Here is a 21,167-nt window from a genome sequence, read left to right on the forward strand (position 1 = left end):
GCCCAACGCATCACCGGTTCCTCGCTCCCCTCCATTGAGTCTGTCCAAAGCAAGCGCTGTCTGCGGAGGGTGCTCAGCATCGCCAAGGACTGCTCTCACCCCAACCATGGACTGTTTACCCTCCTACCATCCGGGAGGCGCTACAGGTCTCTCCATTGCCGAACCAGCAGGTCGAGGAACAGCTTCTTTCCGGCGGCTGTCACTCTACTCAACAACGTACCTCGGTGACTGCCAATCACAACCCCCCTCCCGGACACTTATTATTATTTATTCAAATCGTTTGCTATGTCGCTCTTCCAGGGAGATGCTAAATGCATTTCGTTGTCTCTGTACTGTACACTGACAATAACAATTAAAATTGAATCTTGAATCTTGAATCTTGAATTCTGTTGTGCTGCAGCAAACAAGAATTTCATTGTCCTATCTGGGACACATGACAATAAACTCTCTTGACTTGACTTGACTTGATTTGAAATTGGACAGCTTGGCTGCATCAGGCAAGATATGAATCATACTTCCTTCCCTCACCATTGGAAAAAAAATTGGAGAGATACAAAGAGGGACCTTGTGTGAAAGACACACATCTCCAGTTTGTTATAGTTCTGGATTCCGGGAGTGCACCACAAGATTTGGCAATGAGGCCACACCCTAAAATGTATAGAACATAAGACAAAGAAAAGTTCATTTACTAGGGTTGTTTTTAAAGGTTACGGAATGGATTCATGTATTTTATGAATAAATCACATAAACACTTTACCTCAGTGTAAATTGTGTGCTTAGGTAAAGGCAAACTGGGAATTTTGGTTGTGAGAGAACATTGAAGGTGTGGTTTGGCCATTCATCTTATGATGCTTATTTGTAGAACTAGCTAATGTAAATGGAGTACGTTCTGTTTCAGAAACAATCTTGGTCAGTAACAAGGAACCAGGTTAGAGCACCTTGATTAGTTGACAGAAAATGTTAATTATTTCTTCCCATGTCTTACCTCCTTACTAGTGTACAGAGTCCTGTGTTTCATTGCACGCCTCACGTCATTTGGTTTGGAAAATCAATGACTTAACGGCCCACCACAAATGGCTATTGTGCAATGGGATTACATCACCCACAGTCACGACTGTAATCACAGCCAACTTCGAGGGTGAAGGCTGAAACCAGATCACGCAAAACTGGCCATGTCAGAAAATTGTTTCCAACCTCAGGAAGCTTGGGAATACTGCTGCTTTTCCTCTCCTGCTTTTCCGTAGGAGGCATCATTTCCTCACCTCGAAAGAATTCTCTGGCTTAAACAGCCAAATTGTCTCAATGGCACCAACTTCATGAACACACAGTTTTATCATTGGCAGCTGTGCATATGAGGCTTCTGCAGTAAAGGACACTTCTAGAGAAGTGTTTTGATTGAATTTCCTACAACATTTAAAACACAACCCTCATGACTGAACTTTTATTTGTCTTGCGTATTATTCATTGAGGGGCTTACCCTTACTGTCAAATCTTGCGAGTATTCCTGGAATCCAAAAGTACATCAATTAAAGTTCAGACCGGATTAACATCTGAATGTGACTCTCACAATGCTGTTTGGAGCAGGAAGACCAAGTCTGTGACTCACTGGGTGTGTAGGAAGGAACTGCTGATGCTGAGTTACTCCAGCATTTTGTGTCTATCTTCAGTATATAACCAGCATCAGCAGTTCCTTCCTACACACCCAGATGCTGCCTGGGAGAGATGGAATGCGTGACGTTTCGGGTCGAAACCCTTCTTCAGACTGAGAGCCAGGGGAGGGGGAGTCTAGAGATATGGAAGGAAAAGGTGTGAAAACAACAGATCAAAACAGATGGTGATAAGGAAATGTAGAATGGTGCATTGTTAGCTGAGGGGAAGGTGACAACAAGGCATACAACCAGTAATATTTAATTAGGAGAACAGTAGAACTAGTTGGAGAACTAGGATGGGGGAGGGATGGAGAGAGTGGGAAAGCAAGGATTACTTGAAGTTAGAGAAGTCAATGTTCATACCGCTGGGGTGTAAGCTGCCCAAAAGAAATATGAGGTGCTGTTCCTCCAATTTGTGTTGGGCCTCACGCTGACAGTGGACGAGGCCCAGGGTAGAAAGGTCCGTGTGGGAATGGGTGGGGGAGTTAAAGTATGTAGGAATGATCTGCAGAATTTTGTCATGACAAATGTAGCAGCTAGATTGCCATCCTGTGTGTCAGGTTAGAGAGTTGCAGAGCGTTTTGAGGAATCGGTTAGCCGTTGAAGTAGTAAAGTATAAAACTGTTAACCCTTGAAGTTGGCAAATGAATGCTGTTGCATGGAACACTAACATAAAGACAATGCCATGAAAAGTTTAGTTTAGAGACACAGCATGAAACAGGTCCTTCAGCCCAACAAGTCTATGCTGTAACTCATCGCTCACCCATTAACAGTAGTTCCATGTTATCCCACTTTGTCATTCACTCTGCGGGTAATGTTACAGAGGCCAATTAACCTACAAACCTATGCATGTATACCGTGGGGCAATGTGTCAATGCATACTAATGTAACAAATGGAGATAATAGTTTTAACATCATGAGCACAGAAGCAGGTCCAACTTGCATGGTGACCAAGGTGCCTTTCTGTCTAGTCCCATTTCCCTGCCTTTGGCCCAGATCCAAACCAGGACATTTGGACCCAGATCAGACTCAGATAGAGTGGATGTGGAGAGGATATTTCCATTAGTGGGAGAGTCTAGGACTAGAGGTCATAGGCTCAGAATTAAAGGACTTTCTTTAAGGAAGGAAATTAGCAGAAATTTCTTCAGTCAGAGGATGGTGAACCTGTGGAATTCTTTGCCACAGAAGACTGCGGAGGCCAAGTCAGTGGATATTTTTAAGGCAGAGATGGACAGGTTCTTGATTAGTGATGGTGTCAGAGGTTATGGGGAGTAGGCAGGAGAATGGGGGTTGGAGGGAGATATAGATCAGCCATGATTGAATGACAGAGTAGACTTGATGGGTTGAATGGCCTCATTCTACTATTCCTTATGACCTGATGATCCTTCTAAACCTTTTCTATCCATGCAACTGTCTCAATGTCATTTGAATGCTATAATTGGACCCACCTCTACAACTTCCTTTGACAGCTTGAGCCATATACCCATACCATCTGTGTGAAAAAGAAAACCTGCCCACAGTTCCCCTTTAAATCCTTTCCACCTCACCTTAAACCTATGCTTTCTAGTTTTAGACTCCCAAGCCCTGGGGGAAAAAAAGACTGTCACCATTCATTTTAACGTTAAACCTCTGCAAATACATCCCTCGATGTCTGAAGAAGGGTTTCAGCCCGAAACGTCATCTATTTCCTTCGCTGCACCCGCTGAGTTTCTCCAGCATTTTTGTGTACCTTTCATCCCTCGATATCCTCCATTCCAGAAAACAGACTATCCAGTCACTCCTTATAACTCAAGCCCGCCAATCCTAGCATCATCCTTGTGAATCATTTTTGTAACCTCTCTATTATGTAACATCCTTACTATAGTATAGTGACCACAACTGCACACAATATTCCAAACGCAGTCCCACCATGTCTTGTGCAACTGTAATATGATGCCCCAACAATTGTATACAGTTCTCCCTTTGATGAAGACAAAGCTGCCTTCTTCACCAAATTGTCTGTATGTATAAAGCTGGAGAAAGTCAGCGAGTCAGGCAGCATCTGTGGAGGGAATGGACTGGTGATATTTTGGGTCTGACTGATTGCATTAGGCAGAAGGAATCTGGCAAAGAGTGGAGCACAGGATATTGTCAAGCTGGAAAGGGTTCAGAGGATATTTACAAGCCAGGACTCGAGAGGGAGAAGTTGAGCAGGTTGGGTCTCTATTCCATGGAGCACAGGAGGATGAGGGGGTGGATCTTATAGAAGTGTACAAAATCATGAGAGATCTTCACGAGTTTTCCCGAGCTTACCTGCCATTAGCGACTCTTCCAGAGTACCTCCCGTTTGCGTTACGAGACGCTAAGAGATGTCCCCGAGCTCCGACGTACCAGCTACGTTCATTCTACGTGCTTACCATGAGTTTGATTATTTTTTTCAATTCTGGAGAGCACTTGAATGAACTCGTACAGTGGGACAGGGCCATTTGACAGGCACATGGATAGGCCTTGAGATTTCAATGTTCCTACTGTCAACTAATGTTTAGTTTACTTCATTGTAATTCAGTACAGGTACAGTGAAAAGTTTTTATTGCATGCTAACCAGTCAGTGAAAAGACAATAAATGATTATAATTGGGCCACTCAGGGCATAGATACATGATAAAGGGAATAATGTTTAGTGCAAGAAAGTCCAGTAAAGTCCGAGGGTCTCCAATGAGGCAGATGGTAGTTCAGGATTGCTCTGAATGGTTCAGTTGCTGATAAAAGCTGGGAAGAAAGAAACTGTACCTGAAGCTGAACGTGTGACAGTTGTTTTCGCACATCTATATTTCACCTGATTGGAAAATGGGGTTAGTCAATAAGAGTCTGACATGGGTGTCCTTTTTGCCCAGGTGTGCCAGAGTGGGGCCAGGGGGATAGCAATGCCGTGGACCTGTCGCGACGATAGATAACCTGCAGTGGGTCCAAGTTGTGTGGGAGGCTGCAATTAGTGTGCGCCATCACCAGTCTCAAACAACTTCAACATCATAATTCCATCTAATCTCATCTCTAAACTCCTGGACTTTAGAGATTGCAACGCTCTCTACAACTGGGTTCTTGACTTTCTGATCCCACAAGGATTTCTCCCCTTTACTGTACACTCTATACATTGTGGGCAGTGGGCAGGTGCTATAGACCTGCACGGGAAGGTAGACGCTCCCCACGAGTCTCGGGCAGATGGGGCTCATCAGCCTGGGAAGGCAGTCCGTCTAGGAGAGGGAAAACTCTGATTTAAAACCTCCACTGCCTTGTGGCCATATCCAGTCATGGAAAAGGCTCCAGGAGTAAACCTCAAGAAAATCCGGAGTTAGAAGCCCTAAGGCAGTTCGTCGTTGTCTACAACCTCGCTCTGGCAGCTCCTGCAACGGCGCTGGTGCCAAACTGTAACAGCCCTGCTGTTCCTTTGGATCGATCAGCGACGTGGAGAGGGGGGACGTGCAGCATGGGCAACAGCCAGTCCTCCATATGACATCGTCCAGGCTTGCAACCGACCAAGATGCATCACCCATGGCCAGGTGGCCTACTACTACTATACATTCAAGACTGTACAGCCAAAATTCAGCTCTAACTCCATCTACGTTTGCAGATGACACCACATCCACATTAATGATTGAAAGCTTTGTGGCCAAGTGTGCGCATGATACGAAAATAGGTGGAGGGGCTGGTAGTGTGGAGAAAGCAGGGACTCTGCAGATGGGCATGGATAGGCTGGGAGAGTGGGCAGAGAAGTGACAGATGGAATATAGTGTAGCAAAGTGTGGAGTCATGCATTTTGGTAGAAGGAATAAAGGTGTAGATTATTTTCTAAATGGGGAGAGAATCCAGAAATTGGAGGTGCAAAGGGATTTGGGAGTACTGGTGCAGGATTCACAAAAGGTTAATCTGCAAAGTCGAATTGGTAGTAAAGGAGGCAAACACAATGGTAGAATTTATTTCAAAAGGGTTTGTATACAAAAACAGGGTTGTAATGCTGAGAATCTACTAGGCGCTGGTCAGACTCCATTTGGAGTATTTATGAGCAATTTTGAGCACCGTATCTGAGGAAGGATGTGCTGGCTCTGGAGAGGGCCCAGAGGAGGTCTACTAGAATGATTCCAGGAATGAGTAAGTTAACATATGATGAGTGTTTAACGGCACTGGTGTGTACTCGCTGGAGTTCAGAAGAATGAGGGGTGAACCTCATTGAAACGTACAGAATAGTGAAAGGCTTGGATAGAGTGGATGTGGAAAGGATGTTTCCACTAGTGGGAGATTCTAGGAATAAAGGTCATAGCTTCAGAATTAAAGGATGTTCTTTTAGGAAGGAGATGAGGAGGAGTTTCTTTAGTCAGAGGAAGGTGAATGTGTGGAATTCTTTGCCACAGAAGGCTGTGGAGGCCAAGTCAGTGGATATATTTAAGGCAGAGATAGATTCTTGATTAGTATGGGTGTCAGCGGTTATGGGGAGAAGGCAGGAGAATGGTGTTTGGAGGGAGAGATAGATCAGCCATGATTAAGTGGCAAAGTAGATTTGAAGGACCATAAGGCCTAATCCTGGTCCTCTCACATGATCTAATGACCACTGTAGTGGACCAGATCTCGAACAACATTGAGATGGAGTACAGGAAGGAGATAGAGGGCTTAGTAGTAGAATGGATTCAAGACAAACTCTCCGCCAAATTCAGTAATGTAATCGACTTCAGAAACGAGGTGGAGAATGTACATCTATCAACATCAAAGGTGGTGAGGTGGGAATGGTTGAGAGCGTCCAGTTCCTAGGCATAAATGTTATCAACAATCTCTCCTGGACCATGCACATTGAAACTCTGACTGTAAAAACCACACCAACACCTCTAGTTTCTTTGGAGATTAACGGAGCTTGGCATATCTCGTGCGGCTCTTACCAACTTCCACCGATGCACCATAGAAAGCATTCAATCAGGTTGCATCACAGCTTGGTTCAGGTACCGCTTTTCCCAAGAAATTGGAGAAAGTTGAGGATGGAGTGCAGTCCATCACACAGACCAGACTCATCTATATTTTATGCTGCCTCAAAAAAAATGCAGCCAGTATAAACAGGGATCTCATTCACCCTGGTCATTCAAGTTCAAGTTCAAGTGAGTTTATTGTCATGTGTCCCTGTATAGGACAATGAAATTCTTGCTTTGCTTAAGCACACAGAACATAGTAGGCATTTACTACAAAACAGATAAGTGTGTCCATATACTATAATATAAATATATACACACTTCTTACAACACACTTACATTGCTGAACTTGGAGTCCCGTCGCTAGATATCTTTGTTCTCTCCATCCACATTGTTAACCAGTACTCTTCTTACTCTAATGTATGCTTGTTCTGTATTTTTTTTTTAAATTCCTATCTTGCACTATGACTATGACCAGACGCTAAACTGCATTTTGTTGTACCTACACTTGTATCTGTGCAATGACAATAAAGTTGAATTGAATTGAATTGAATTCTACCATCTCCTGTCAGGCAGCAAATACAAAAAGTTGAAAACATCTTTCACCTAACTCAAAAACAGCTTCTCCTCCTTCGTTATCAAACTTTCTGAACAATCCTTTGATACGCTATGGACCAAATAGTCCTGTCCTTCCAACCTCCCTCAGTAGAGATTGTTTCTATTCCTTTGGTACTGTGTTGTTCTGGAGAATAAAAACGATACTCTGCGATCTGGTATTTTTCTCTTTGCTCTACCTATTGTAGTTGAATGTATTCACATATAGTATTATCTGATTTGATTGGATATCACGCAAACTAAAACTTTCCACTCTATCTTGGTATACATGACAGTAATAAACTAACACCCTATTAGAGAAAGTTCAGTACTGGACCAAATCTTAGGGAAATCAGCCAGGCAAATGTTTAAAGTGTCAGAAGTGGAGGGAACACTTTGGAGATAGTGACCATAACTCCACGTTTCAGGGTAACTAGGTAGCTATGGCAAATAAAGATCTGTAAGTTATTGGGGAGGTGCATAGGTTGGATGGGAGCAGCATTGGATAAAGCAAAATGTTGAAGTATGCCACAGGATTTGAGAACTGAATACAGATGAGGTCCATTAAAAGTATGAGAGGGGTATAAAAAGAGTAAAGAGGATATGTATTACCAGCATGAAAAATCATAGAACATTTAAGAACATTCAGGGCAAGAGGATAACCAGGGAAATAGTAGGGCACATCGAGAACACAAGGGACAATCTGAACCAGGAACCAGAGGCCACAAGGGCGCAGTCATAAAGGGATACTTCTGTTTTCACTGAAGAGGGTGGGAATATGAATGACAAGTGTAATGTATGATAAGAAAAGAACAAATCACGGTCTGAATGAATAACCCTACTTTACTTGAAATTACTGTTTAATACATCTCAAAATAAATATTAAAATATTTTGTACTCTGGAAAATGCATTTACAATATTAAATTGCAGGCAATCAACAAGAACTACTGATGCTAATCATAAATACTATAATCAATACATCTTTATTGTGAACATCACATTTTTATACATGCATAAATAGACAGTTCATCTTTCTTCATCCAAAATTCTTTCAGGTTAAGTTTCTATTCCCAAAGCTTCACTGAGCTATGGCATTACTTTTCAGTTCACACATAGTTTGTCTAGTTGCAAGTCAAAGAATTGGATAGATTGCACCACAGTGTTTTAAATCTGTTTGTTCGAATGAAGACATTTATTCAGAGCAAAACAATTCTTAATTAGATTACAGAGTTTTCCAGTTGTACAGGAAAACACAAGGTGTTTGTAATATTAACAATTGGCGTTAGCAAAACTTTATTGTAAAAACAGTCTGAAGCATAATGGAATGTCCTTGTGCACAAAAACGCAGTTTGTCATTCTAGAAATAAAATGTATATTTTCGTTAAATTGGCTATGATTATAATCTTTTGATGTTTCTGCCCACATCTGCTCTGACACACCATAGAGAAAAGTCAAACTGCTACCACCAATTTTATGGAACTCCTCCTACATGTAGATGACTATTACAAAGTACTTGAGCAAAACATAGAAAATAGGTGCAGGAAGAGGCTATTCGGCCCTTCGAGCCAGCACCGCCATTCATTGTGATCATGGCTGATCGTCCCCAATCAATAACCCGTGCCTGCCTTCTCCCCATATCCCTTGATTCCACTAGCCCATAGAGCTCTATCTAACTCTCTCTTAAATCCATCCAGTGATTTGGCCTCCACTGCCCTCTGTGGCAGGGAATTCCACAAATTCACAACTCTCTGGGTGAAAACATTTTTTCTCACCTCAGTCTTAAATGGCCTTCCCTTTATTCTAAGACTGTGGTCCCTGGTTCTGGACTCGCCCAACATTGGGAACATTCTTTCTGCATCTAGCTTGTCCAGTTCTTTTATAATTTTATATGTATCTATAAGATCCTCCCTCATCCTTCTAAACTCCAGTGAATACAAGCCTAGTCTTTCCAATCTTTCCTCATATGACAGTCCCACCATCCCAGGGATCAATCTCGTGAACCTTCGCTGCACTGCCTCAATCACAAGGATGTCCTTCCTCAAATTAGGTTTGGCTCTTTGATTACGGCTTGGTAATTATTCCAAAGCATTGTTTTTCTTGACCATGGCAATTTACTGTTAGAGAGAATAGTGAAAACAATTGGTAGAAAACCTAGAAACCACTTGCAATCCAAGATAACAAAACATTTTTTAATTTCATTTGTTCAGTCAGTGTACTGCAAATTTAGAAATAAAAAAGTTTAGAAATGATTGTACGAAGGGAAACCACAATTATTGCAGAATCTTTTTCACAAGTGCAAATGTGTAAAAAATAATGTAGAACCTGTTAAGTGTTGAGAGAAGAGGTTCTAATAAACACTTAGTCCCCATTATGTTAACAGCACTGATACTAACAGGACACGGAGGTCACTTAGATTTACTTTAAATTTAGTGGATAAGGAGACCAGGAAAATGTGAAGACAGCAGAAGTGGTGATAACAGGGAGTGGATGCAGAGGAAATGACTAAGAAGCAGATGAGATGGGGAAAATTTAGTTCTGAATTTAATTACCAATTTTCTTCAATTTAACTTTTCAGTCCATGTTCGCAGGTTTGAAATAAAAGTTCTTGAGTGTGGTGGTATTATGTAATTTTTACTAGGCTGTCCATTTCAAACAAAAATTTAAATTAAATTTGTGCACATTCCTTTTCTATTTTTGTTCGGGATGGGGCGGGCGGTTAGTGAAAATTCAAAGGATTACAATTTTTGCAAACTGTAGATGGACAAAAATGATATTCAGCAACTTTCAAAATCACTTTGTTGAATCTAATTCAACTTCTAGGTAAAAATAAATTACGAGTCGTGACTCATGCTAACTTGTGCTAACAGGTAACATATCATCAGAACATATTACTGAGTGATCACAAGTAACTGATTTTGCTGTTTAGCTCTGGAGATCTCCAAGATGCACCCCTGTATTGATTAGCCATCTCCATTCAGAACAAATGCAGAACAAGGGATGTTTCATAGCTCAAGTCTAATGCCAACATGTTTACCAGATGTGTTATGTCAAGAACAGTCATTTCACTTGCATGCAAGGTAAACTATTAACTTCGGAATGAATGTTCACAATTTAAATTTAGCTTAGTTTAGAGATACAGCGTGGAAACAGGCACTTCGGCCCACCGGGTCCGCGCCGACCAGTGATCCCCACACATTAACACTATCCTACACACACCAGGGACAATTTTTACATTTACCAAACCAATTAACCTACACACCTGCATGTCTTTGGAGTGTGGGAGGAAACCGAAGATCCCGGAGAAAACCCACGCAGGTCACGGGGAGAACGTACAAACTCCATACAGACATCACCCGTAGTCGGGATCGAACCCAGGTCTCTGGCGCTGCAAGCGCTGTAAGCGCTGTAAGGCAGCAACTCTACCGCTGCGCCACCGAAAAATGTTTTGCCTACTTAATAGTTATTCTTTTGGATTTAGCTTCCTTAATCTTTCCTATTGACATTGAACCATGATTTATGCATACCTGGCTAAAGAATTTCACAAACAGCAGGTAAAAATTGCTGGTCTTAATCATTTCTGATATGACTTTGCATTCAGAAAGGTTGTTCAAAAGTAGTATATTCACATGCAGCTGAACGATAACAATTCTTCAGTGATTAAGAATGCAGCTCTGCAGACTTCACTCGAATATGAGTATATCTTCAAAGGATGATTTAAAGTACACCAGTGATTTAACTGTGCATACCATTATTTACATATATGGAAATTACACCTGCTAAAATCATTTTCCCCAGACAATCCATTTTTTTTTGTGCAAAACATTTGACAGGGATCAGTGTCATTTTTGTACAAAGTGTAACGATCCTAAAAATAAAATGCCTGTGTATCTGCTGAATTTGACACGAGGACCAAGTGAATGGAAAGAAAGAACAGGAAAGATTCTCATTATTTTCAGTGGTAAGCAGCACTATCTTGTTTAATAATTCCCATTTAAAAAAAAAATTAACATGAACCTGGAGGTTCACTTCAAAATTAAAAAAGTAGAACTTAATAGTACTAATTGCCAATAGAATCTGCCAAATGCATTTTATTTAGGATGTGCTTCCTGGCCCACATTGTATTACTTGTATAGACAAGAGATCAAAGGAATATAGGAACAAAATGAGGGTAATTAACCTCCACATACCTGCCTATTAATCAATGGTATAAAGATTTGAGCAACACAAATTCACCACTCATATTTAAAATTCGGACTTGACCCGGCATCCATGCACCTTTGTGAACGAGTTCTAAACAATCCTTTGCATGTAGAAATGTTGGCCAATGACACTCGTGAAACACCTAGGACTTTTAAAAAGAATGTATTTTTCTGTGATCAAATATGCTTTTGAAGGTGTGTTGTTCAGAAAAGCTCCGGGTGTAGGCTTTGCGTTATTGTGGTAAAGTTATCCCTCTGCAATTTACTTCTTTGGATGCAAAGGCCAATGTTCCACTGAAATTATCCATGGCAATTTAATGAAATTATCTAGATACCACAGTTTTGCCATTTATGAATAATATTTATATATTATTATATTATATATGAATAATATTTGTCATTTAATGCATCGTCTGAAATGGTTACAATCTTGTCTATCTTTGTATCATTGGTATATGAGCATGTGTCTCTCCATCCATTATCCAATTCACATGTGTATTCATTAATTCCAGTCTCCACATAGAACCTTGTGAACACCACTCATCATGTCCTGACAACTTGAGTACCTACTTCTATCTCTGCTCTTTCTCCTGTGATTTGGACAATTTCCGAACAAGTCAATAAATTTAAAACAAATGTATTGAAGGTCAATACTTAGGGGTGGGGCTGGGCACCCATATGCAAATTACCACATGCAGATTATATTGTAGTGAATAAAAAAAATCAGAGAAAAACAAGTAGAACTGTAATATAATAAAAAATACTTGAATCATACAGATTGCAAGCTGAGTTCATCTGAAATATTAAAATCACATAAAGTAAATCCAAAGGCTAGATCTTACCTTTAGACTGTGGAGCAAGTTAAAAATCACATATATTTAAATCTTGGATTGTAACACCAGATTGGGTGAGTTAAGCCCCTTTCCCACAGGCGATTTTTTCAGCGACTACAGGTGGATTTTGAAATGTTCAAAACGTATTGGCGACTGGGCTTGACGTGACTTGTCTTCTCCTGTTGTAGGTGCTGATGTAGGTTGTTACCAGGATGACGCAGGTTGTCGCCAGGTGACGTTGGTTGTCGCTGGGTGCTGACTTCAGTGAATTCCATTGGTGACTACCTATATCAACCTATGTCAACCGGCGAGAGGTACCAGCAACTGAATTGTCTGCCTTTGTCTTCAGTTGTCGCCGACAGGGTCGTACCTTGTCGTAGCTTGGGGACGTAGGTTGACTTTGGTTGTCGTAGGTGTGATCATAGGTGGACTTCCTAATGGGTCACCGGTTGTCGGCTAGGTGGAAGGGTGTCGTAGACATTGTCGTGGGGGGGTCCAGTCGCCGTTTTTTTGGAGAACCTGCTATGACTGTGACAGCCGCCGAAAAAATTACCTCGGTGGGCAGGCCCTTTACAGTTTGGTTTTCAGTAGCAACACTACTCTTAACAATTTTCAGTTGAGTAAATTAAAAATCACATTTAGATATTTAAATATTGGATTATAACACTAGATTGTGTATTTTACAGTCTTAACAATCTGCAGGAAGCATTTTAACAAAAATTAATAGTATTTACCTCTTCTACATTTGTTGGATAACATAGTTGCAGATCAACACATCCTTTTCACAAAGTATAACTGAAAGAAATGTCTAACTAATTTTTACATTAAAGTTTTTGTTCGTTGTTGTAAGTAACTATCAGTGTAAATTCAAAGGGTTTCTAATTCTGCTTGCATTCCCAGACCCTTCATGAGATTTAGTGGCTAGGTTAATATGACGGATTTCTGGAGAGTGTAAAGGAGGAAGGAAGCACAGGGGAGGAACAACAATTTTTTGTATTAATACTATGAACATGAATCCACTTTCTGAAAGTTCTTGCATCTTGCAACTTAGAAGCTTGCAAAATAATGCAAAGTGGTATAATAGCAATTGCAAGTCCGATGAAAAACTGAATGTGGTGGATGGTATCATTTTCAGTTCATCACGCCAACCATCATGCTGCAGGTGTAAAGGTGAGAGCTACTGTCCTCTTCCCTGTGTGTTCTTTACATTGGTCGGTATTTATTTCACAGTCATTACAGTAATTCATTTCTATGTTCTTTTTTGTTTCTAAAAGAAGCATTGACTTCTGGCATAAGGAAGAACTTAAGGGTGCCAAACGAGTTTTGAACCTCACACTAACTGAACCATTATCACACAACACCAACGGATAATCAACGCAGTTTTGTTAGGTATCTAATTGGCTTAAAAAGATCAACTGTTAAATAACTGAGATTGTTAATGAGTCTTCTCGAGTGTTGAAGAGCTGAATAATTTAAATGATGATGTACATTTGGGTCCCAAATTCCACCAGTTCTCAAAAGCTTCTGGAAGAGTTGCTCAGGATAGTGGTTTTCCAGCACTCCGGAGTTACCATCCCGCAGTGGAAGCCGAGAATGGAAAGCCACAGCTTTCTGTCCTTGTGCCAACAATTCGAAACACGAGCTTCGAAAACTGGACCTTACAGCGAGTTGCCCAGAGAGGCTGGAGGAAGGAAAGAAAAATGAAGTCACATCCAGGCACAGAACATGGCAGAATGGAACGCTAGAGCTGAACTCAATAGTAATGTGACAACCTGCATTGGTATGGCACTTGGAAGAAAAATATTCCAAGTACTGCAGAAAACACAAATCGTGAAAATAAGTTCTCTGGGTGAATTCAGGAGGTCAGGCAGCATTATGGAGGCAAAGGGAGAGGCAATGTTTCAGATTGAGACTCTGCATCAGGACCGAGAGTGTCAAGGAGAGATAGCCTATAATGAGGGGGGAAGGCAGCAGGACCTGGCTTGTAATATGTGGATCCAGATAAGGAGGGGCCAATGGGTAGATTTTGGGTCGAGACCCTTCTTCAGACTGATGACTTCTTGGTCTGAAGAAGGGTCTCGATCAGAAACGTTATTCATTCCTTCTATCCAGAGATGCTGCCTGATCCGCTGAGTTACTCCAGCATTTTGTGTCCATCTTTGGAGAGATTGCTTGACTGAAGTTGCAAAGGCTGTGCTGTACCTGGAAAAAGTATGTTGCTTGAGTGTGTGCCAGGCTTTGCTGAAATTATTTTAGGAGACTAAAGACAGAGTGGGATTGGGATGGGGTATTAAATTGAAGAGCAACTGAAAGTTTAAAATGTCACTGAACAGAGGTGTTTTACAAAGAAGTTGTACAATCTGTATTTAGTTAATCCAGCGTATAGACGGCCACATTCTGAGAATGTGGAAGTTCATTGGCCTAATGTGTTAAATGTGGTTCTCTGCAGATGTTACCTGTCCAGCACTTGCAATTATTTGGGTCGAGACCCTTCTTCAGTCTCGTCAACGGAGTTAAACTCCACTTGCCTTTTTTCTATTCACACAATTACACCATTACTAACTTCCTACAGACTGCAGTTCACTTTAAACACTAACAATTTTTGTGTCGGAAGGAACTGCAGATGCTGGTTTACTTTTGTATTTATTTTTCACATCTTTGATTTGTGTCGTGTTTTCTGGAGTGGAATGGAAACGTCACCTATCCATTTTCCATTTCCAAGCAACATCTTCCCATTTGCTCTTCCTACTGTACTCGAGTATGGCTTGAATGTATTAATGTACAGTGTTATCTGATTTGATTATATAACATGCAGCAAAACAAAGCTCTTTGCTGAACCATTTGCTGGAGTTACGCCAGCATTTAGTGCCCATCTAAGGTATAGACCAGTGTCTGCAGTTCATTTTTGTTACAACCAATCTCCCAGATGTCGTCAGTACTGGCCAACTCGGATGTCATCCATCCAAATCTGACTCTATGTGGATTAGTAGCAGGCATAGGCCACTCAGCCCCTTAACAATGCTCCAGTTTTAATAAGATCACGATTTTCAATTTGAGATATGGGCAGATAAATGGTAGATAGTTTAATCAGAGGTAGACACAAAAATCTGGAGTAACTCAGCAGGTGAGGCAGCATCACTGGAGAGGAATGGGCGACGTTTCAGTTCGAGGCCCTTCTTCAGACTGATGTCAGGGGAGGGGGTGGGACAAAGATAGAATGTAGGCAGAGACAGTAAGACTAGTGGGAGAACTGGGAAGGGGAAGGAGAGAGAAAGTAAGGGCTATCTTAAGTTAGTTAAGTCAATGTTCATACTGCTGGGGTGTAAACTACCCAAGCAAATTATGAGTTGCTGTTCCTCCAATTTGCACTTGGACAGAAAGGTCAGATTGGTAATGGGGGGGAGAAGTTGAAGTTCTGAGCCACCGGGAGATCAGGTAGGTTACGACGGACTGAGTGGAGGTGTTCAGTGAAATGATCGCCGAGCCTGCGCTTGGTCACGCAGGTTTGAGATGTTGCACTTGAGGAGGTCAAATACAAAGAGAAATTATATAGTAAATTGCAAGACCATAAGAAGCATAGATGTGAAAAGGGATCTTGGACTGCTAAGCCCCTGTCCCACTTTCCTGAGTTACTCACGAATTCTCCCGAGTTTTCCCCTTGATTCAAACTCGGAGAATGTCTGTAGCGAGTCCGTAGCGAGTCCGTAGATATTTCATAGCGGCTCGTAATGCCGGCCGTAGGTACTCGGGGCATCAGGTAAGTCGGGAAGTTTTTTCAACATGTTGAAAAATGTCCACGAGTAAAACAAATAACCCCGAGTACCTACAGCTGGCATTTCCGAGTTGAATCCACTGCTGCTGGGTGGCAGTGTGAACTGTGAGGAGGATGCTATGAGAATGCAGGGTGACTTGGACAGGTTGAGTGAGTGACAGATGCATTTTAATGTGGATAAATGTGAGGTTATCCACTTTGATAGCAAAAACAGGAAGGAAGATTATTATCTAAATGGTGCCAATTATTATCTACCCAATGATTCTAAACACATGCCAAGGTAGGGTACTGTCCTTCAGTGATATAAAGAGTTTCGGCCCAACTCAATGTTTGGGCTTTTTCATATTGCTTTTCAGGTGTGTTAGAGGACTTCTGGATGAGGTTTTCCCACATATTTCAAATGCCGGGGAAAGTAGGGCGAGACTGGAGCTTTTTTGGCATGCAGGTGCAGCATAAAGAAAGCGAATGGTAGTAGCTTTCATCAAAAGGATTTGAATAGGAGCAGAATCTACTGCATTGTCATAGACAACTAGTATTGCGTACAGTTTTGGTCTCCAAATCTGAGGAAGGACATTATGCCAGAGGGAGTGCAGAGACGGTAGGCCATTCGGACCCTTCAAACCTTGGTTTATATCTCAGAATGTGAAGATTGATGGAGATCTTATAGATTACAAAATCCACAGATCAGTACCCTCGATGTTAGGGAAGTCCAGGACAAGGGGTCACAGCTTAAGGATAAAGGGGAAAATCCTTTAAACCCCAGATGAGAAGAACTTTTTTCACGCAGAGAGTGGTGAATCTCTGGAACTCTCTGCTTCAGAGGGTAGTTGAGGCCAGTTCATTGGCTATATTTAAGGGGAGTGTGACTTGGCTAAGGGGATGAGGGGTTTTCCCACATGTCCCATGATGCGTGCAGGCTCGAAGGGCCGATGGCCTACTCCTGCACAGTGATGTTTCTGGTCCAATTGACTGGAATGAGAATGCAACAGTCCCTGAAAGGTGACCAAGTGAGCATAGTGCGGGTAATCACCACAATTTCATTTTGTTTGGACCACGCAGTATCTGGAAATGGAAAGCATGGATTCTCACTGGCGCAAGTAGGAAGGGAGGAGCAACGTTCTTAAGCAAAACACTTTCAGAATTCAGGTTATTACAACTTCATTGCAAAGGAGTTGGTATAAATGAAAAAATGGAGATAAACTATTTTTGACAATAAATATCATCTCAGGGAATGGTTTGGAAAGAGTTTACAGTGATATGCTTGGGAAGTACCTCAAACACAAGATTACGGCCCTTTGTGGTTTAGTTAAAGTCAGTTTGAACAGCCCCGTTGATCCTTGAAATTCAAGTACAGATTAGCTCTAAACTATATCACCAGTTGTCTCTTTCAGAGTCCATCTACCAGTCTACAAGAGACAACTCATCTTGAGCCTGTAACAATGTAGGTGACAGGGAAGCCTTGACCATTCTTGTGAAGTGCAAAGTGATACTGGTTATGGTTTATAGAATTAACATTGCAGCAGGATATCTTACATCCATTATTATTAATTAAGATCGACCAGTTATTATTAATTAAGATCGACCATTGTTGGGTTTTGAGATTATGGATTGTTAGCCACAGAATTTCAGTGAATTCTTATTTTGTCAAAAGTTCCTCTCACCTCTGCGAGTTGCTCCTCTGTCTTCAGGTTCCCCGGGTTCTCTCTTTTGCACACTAACAGCAGGTTTCCTGGTTCTTGCCGTCTGTTGCACTATACCTGCTGGATGACCACAAGTGAGTATGCTCAACTGCAGGGTTTTAACTTTTACAATTGGCAAAAACATTTGCAATCCAACATAATGTTCCACAAGAAATTACAGCGAGTTGTGGACACAGCCCAGACAGTCACACAAACCAATCTCGCTTCCATTGACTCCATTTATACCGCATGCTGCCTCGGCAAGGCCAGCAGCATAATCAAGGACGAGTCGCACCTTGGCCTCTTCTCCCCTCTCCCATTGTGCAAAGGTAGAGAAGTGTGCAAACGCGCACCTCCAGGTTCAGGGACAGTTTCTTCCCAGCTGTTATCAGGCAACTGAATCATCCAACCGCAACTAGAGAGCAGTCCTGAACTACTATCTACCTCAATGTTGACCCTCAGACTATCTTTGATCGGATTTTATTAGCTTTACTTTGCACTAAACGTTATTCCCTTATTATGTTTCTATACACTGTAAATGGCTCGATTGAAATCATGTTCGATTGAAATGGCTCAATTGAAACCATGAATTCTTTCTGCTGACTGGTTAGCACATAACAAAAGATTATCACTGTACTTCGATGCACGTGACAATAAACTAAACTGAAACTGAACGGTGAGATAAGATGTGTTTAGAATATCACACGATTAAACATCCTGTGCCTCTACAGTTGGCAACCCAGACAAACCCAAGGACAGGGAAGATACTGCAAGGTATGACAGGTTTACCATGGGCTTTACTTTACCGAAGGAGGATTCTTAACACAAGTCATTAATGATGAAATTGTGCATCCAGGGACCAGTATATATATTTATTATTTTTAGTCTGGAGATATTCAAACCTCCAACTAAGGAATCTAACCACATATTATGTATTGGTGGGGAATCATATATATTTAAAGCAAATCTAGTTTTCTGGGTCCGTCAGTACTTCTACATGTCAGATAGGTCCCCCATTTATATTAAGATTAAAAATGTTTTTAATAAGTGCTTTTTCCTGGGCAATAAAGGCAGTTCATTCAAAGCACGTGCAGTTCCATCCACATACATATTATAAAATATATAATCAAAACATGATCAAAGCATTCACAACATTTTTCCAAAGTCTACTTATTCTACAAGATTCTACAGTAATTCTTAAACAGTACAGATAGGACAACAAGTGCATGCTGCTCACTGCACAAAAACATGCAAATCTTTACAGAAGTTGAACATTAAAGTTTTGGTAGAAGGGAAACAATTTGCAAAAGCGGTGCCAGTGTAGGAAGCAGAATAATTAGTTTTATTTTGGTTCTTTCTGCATTTTTACTGGATTTATTTAAAATAAAAAAAACATCCTTTTCTTTAATAGTATTTTTCTGAGGTGAAACTGGTTTAAAACAAAACTGCATTAGTATGCTACACAGGGAAATATCTATTCAAAGTAGCAGAGTCGCTGTATCCACCTCATCTGATGCTTGAATCAATATTACTTCTTTTTTGTTTGGGTAATTTCCACTGAGAATTCAAATTATTCTTCATAAAATTTTGGAAGAAACACTGAAACCTCAAAAGAAACTTAGATAATTTGTAGCAATTTCCTGGGGTTCCAGCAACTCTTTTTGCTGGGTTACCATGTACATTTCTGCTACCTGTATCTTGGTGTCACATGTCTACTGGAGATTTGCTCAACATCTAGCGCAAATTGTGTACGTCAAACTTTTATTGATTTTGATTTGATTCAGTTTATTGTCATTGTCTTCAATTAAGAAACAATGAAATGCTATTTTCCTTACAGTCATACAAATAAAAAAACACAAAAACCCAGAACACGGTAGTCCACAACACAAACATCCCCACAGCGGCACCAAAGTTCCCCACTGTGAGGGAAGGAACCAAAGTTCAGTCAATCTACTCACTGATGTTCCCCAATGTTCACCCCTGGTCGGGGCCTCCCGAGCCCTCCACAGTTGCCGCTACGGGCGACCCGATGTTCAGGCCCTCTCTCCGGGAACGATGGAACCCCGACGCCGAAAGGTAGAATAACCTCAGCTGCCTGGACCTCTGAATCGGCCACCTTCCACCTCCCACCGTAGTCCACGGTTTCCGAAGTCCACAGGCCGCGCTGGGCAGAGATTCATGCTGGTGACCCCTGCCAAAGGGTCCCAGGACTCCGCGATGTTGAAGTCAGCGCCGCCCGCGCTGGATGATCCGCAACCACAGCTCGGCGATGTCGACGCAGCAGGCCCAACACTCCGGGGCTCGAAACGGCGATCCCAGGTAAGGCCTTGCCCGCTCCGCGATGTATCCAGCGCTGCGCCACTGCTGCTGAAGCTCTGGTCCGGTCCCGGTAGGAAAGGTCACGCCAATCCAGTTGGTAGGCCATGAGGAGGGAGGCGAGGGCGCGACTCGGACAATAGTCGCATCCTCGCCAGAAAGTGACTGAAGGCATTTTAGTGTTTACATGTCAAATTTTCACTGGTTAAATAATTATCTGACTCACTGTCCAACATAACATCAATTTTACACATCTTTGTAATTATACGTTGGCCAGCAATATATTTTAAAGGACAAAGAAGTAGCTCTTAAAAAGAAAAGATTTTTTTTGTTTTTACACAGGGAGAAGAAAAACAAAAGTGTTGTGACATGGGGCTGAGTGCAAGGGTTTAGAAAACCCCGACTTTTGTTGAAATTCTAAACTTCAAAGTCTACTGTTGAATAATGCATATAAACTGAAGATTATCAAGAGAAAGGATTGATCAATCGATTGAGGCAGCATCGATGGAGCGAAGGAATAGGTGACGTTTCGGGTCAAGACCCTTCTTCAGACCGATGTGAGGAATATACAATGCCACACAAGTGCAAAAACAACATTTGGTTGGAAATTGAAAACTGAAGTATTTCTACTTTATTAAAATGATTTGTCATTCGGGAAGCTAATCTATCTTAAATTTGCAAATGACTTTTCGATGCATTTCATAAATTGGCCACAAATACATAATATGGTGTTAGATTTAATCAAATCCCTAGTTGGAGGTTTGGATATTTCCAGATTAAAGAGAATTATTTTCAAACACCTGACATCCACATTTTACATTGACATCATTTTATAACGCTTTGTTAGTACAACATAATCAAGCCATAATCATTTATTATCATGATAAAAAAACTTGCCATCTTCATTCAAATGAAATATTCCTGCATCTTGATAAGTGAAACGATAAAGTCAAACGTTGGATGCAAGGAGGTGCGGCCTCCAACAGAAGAAGACGGGGGACTCTGGTGCCGACGACTCACCGTCACCGTCGTGGAGCTGGCCGAGTCCGGAGCGGGTGGAGCGGTGGAGGAGCGCTGCTACTGCCGCTGCCGCTGCCGCTGCTGCTGCTGCGCTGCCGCCGCCCGCTTAAATTAGGAGGCTCGCAGCACAGATGGAGGGAGACCGCCGCCTTAAAACGGTCTAATGGCGGGGTCGAA

General features: G+C 41.6%; 1 protein-coding gene across 2 annotated transcripts in view; it reads right to left on the reverse strand.

The window, feature by feature from the left end:
- Nucleotides 1–8,135: 8,135 nt before the first annotated feature.
- The window catches only part of samd12 (sterile alpha motif domain containing 12), a 120,359-nt gene continuing 107,327 nt past the window's right edge, over nt 8,136–21,167 (reverse strand). The window contains exons 5-6 of one of the 2 annotated variants that reach the window (XM_055634600.1): nt 17,637–17,732; nt 8,136–13,884 (exon numbers count right to left, since the gene is read on the reverse strand). In XM_055634600.1, the coding sequence (XP_055490575.1) occupies nt 13,862–13,884; nt 17,637–17,732 (119 nt within the window). In that variant the 3' untranslated portion in view covers nt 8,136–13,861. Of the gene's footprint in view, nt 13,885–17,636; nt 17,736–21,167 lie in introns of both variants that reach the window. The other variant, XM_055634599.1, reaches the window with a different exon arrangement.

Source organism: Leucoraja erinacea, chromosome 4 (genome assembly GCF_028641065.1).
Source record: "Leucoraja erinacea ecotype New England chromosome 4, Leri_hhj_1, whole genome shotgun sequence".
NCBI lineage: Eukaryota > Metazoa > Chordata > Chondrichthyes > Rajiformes > Rajidae > Leucoraja > Leucoraja erinaceus.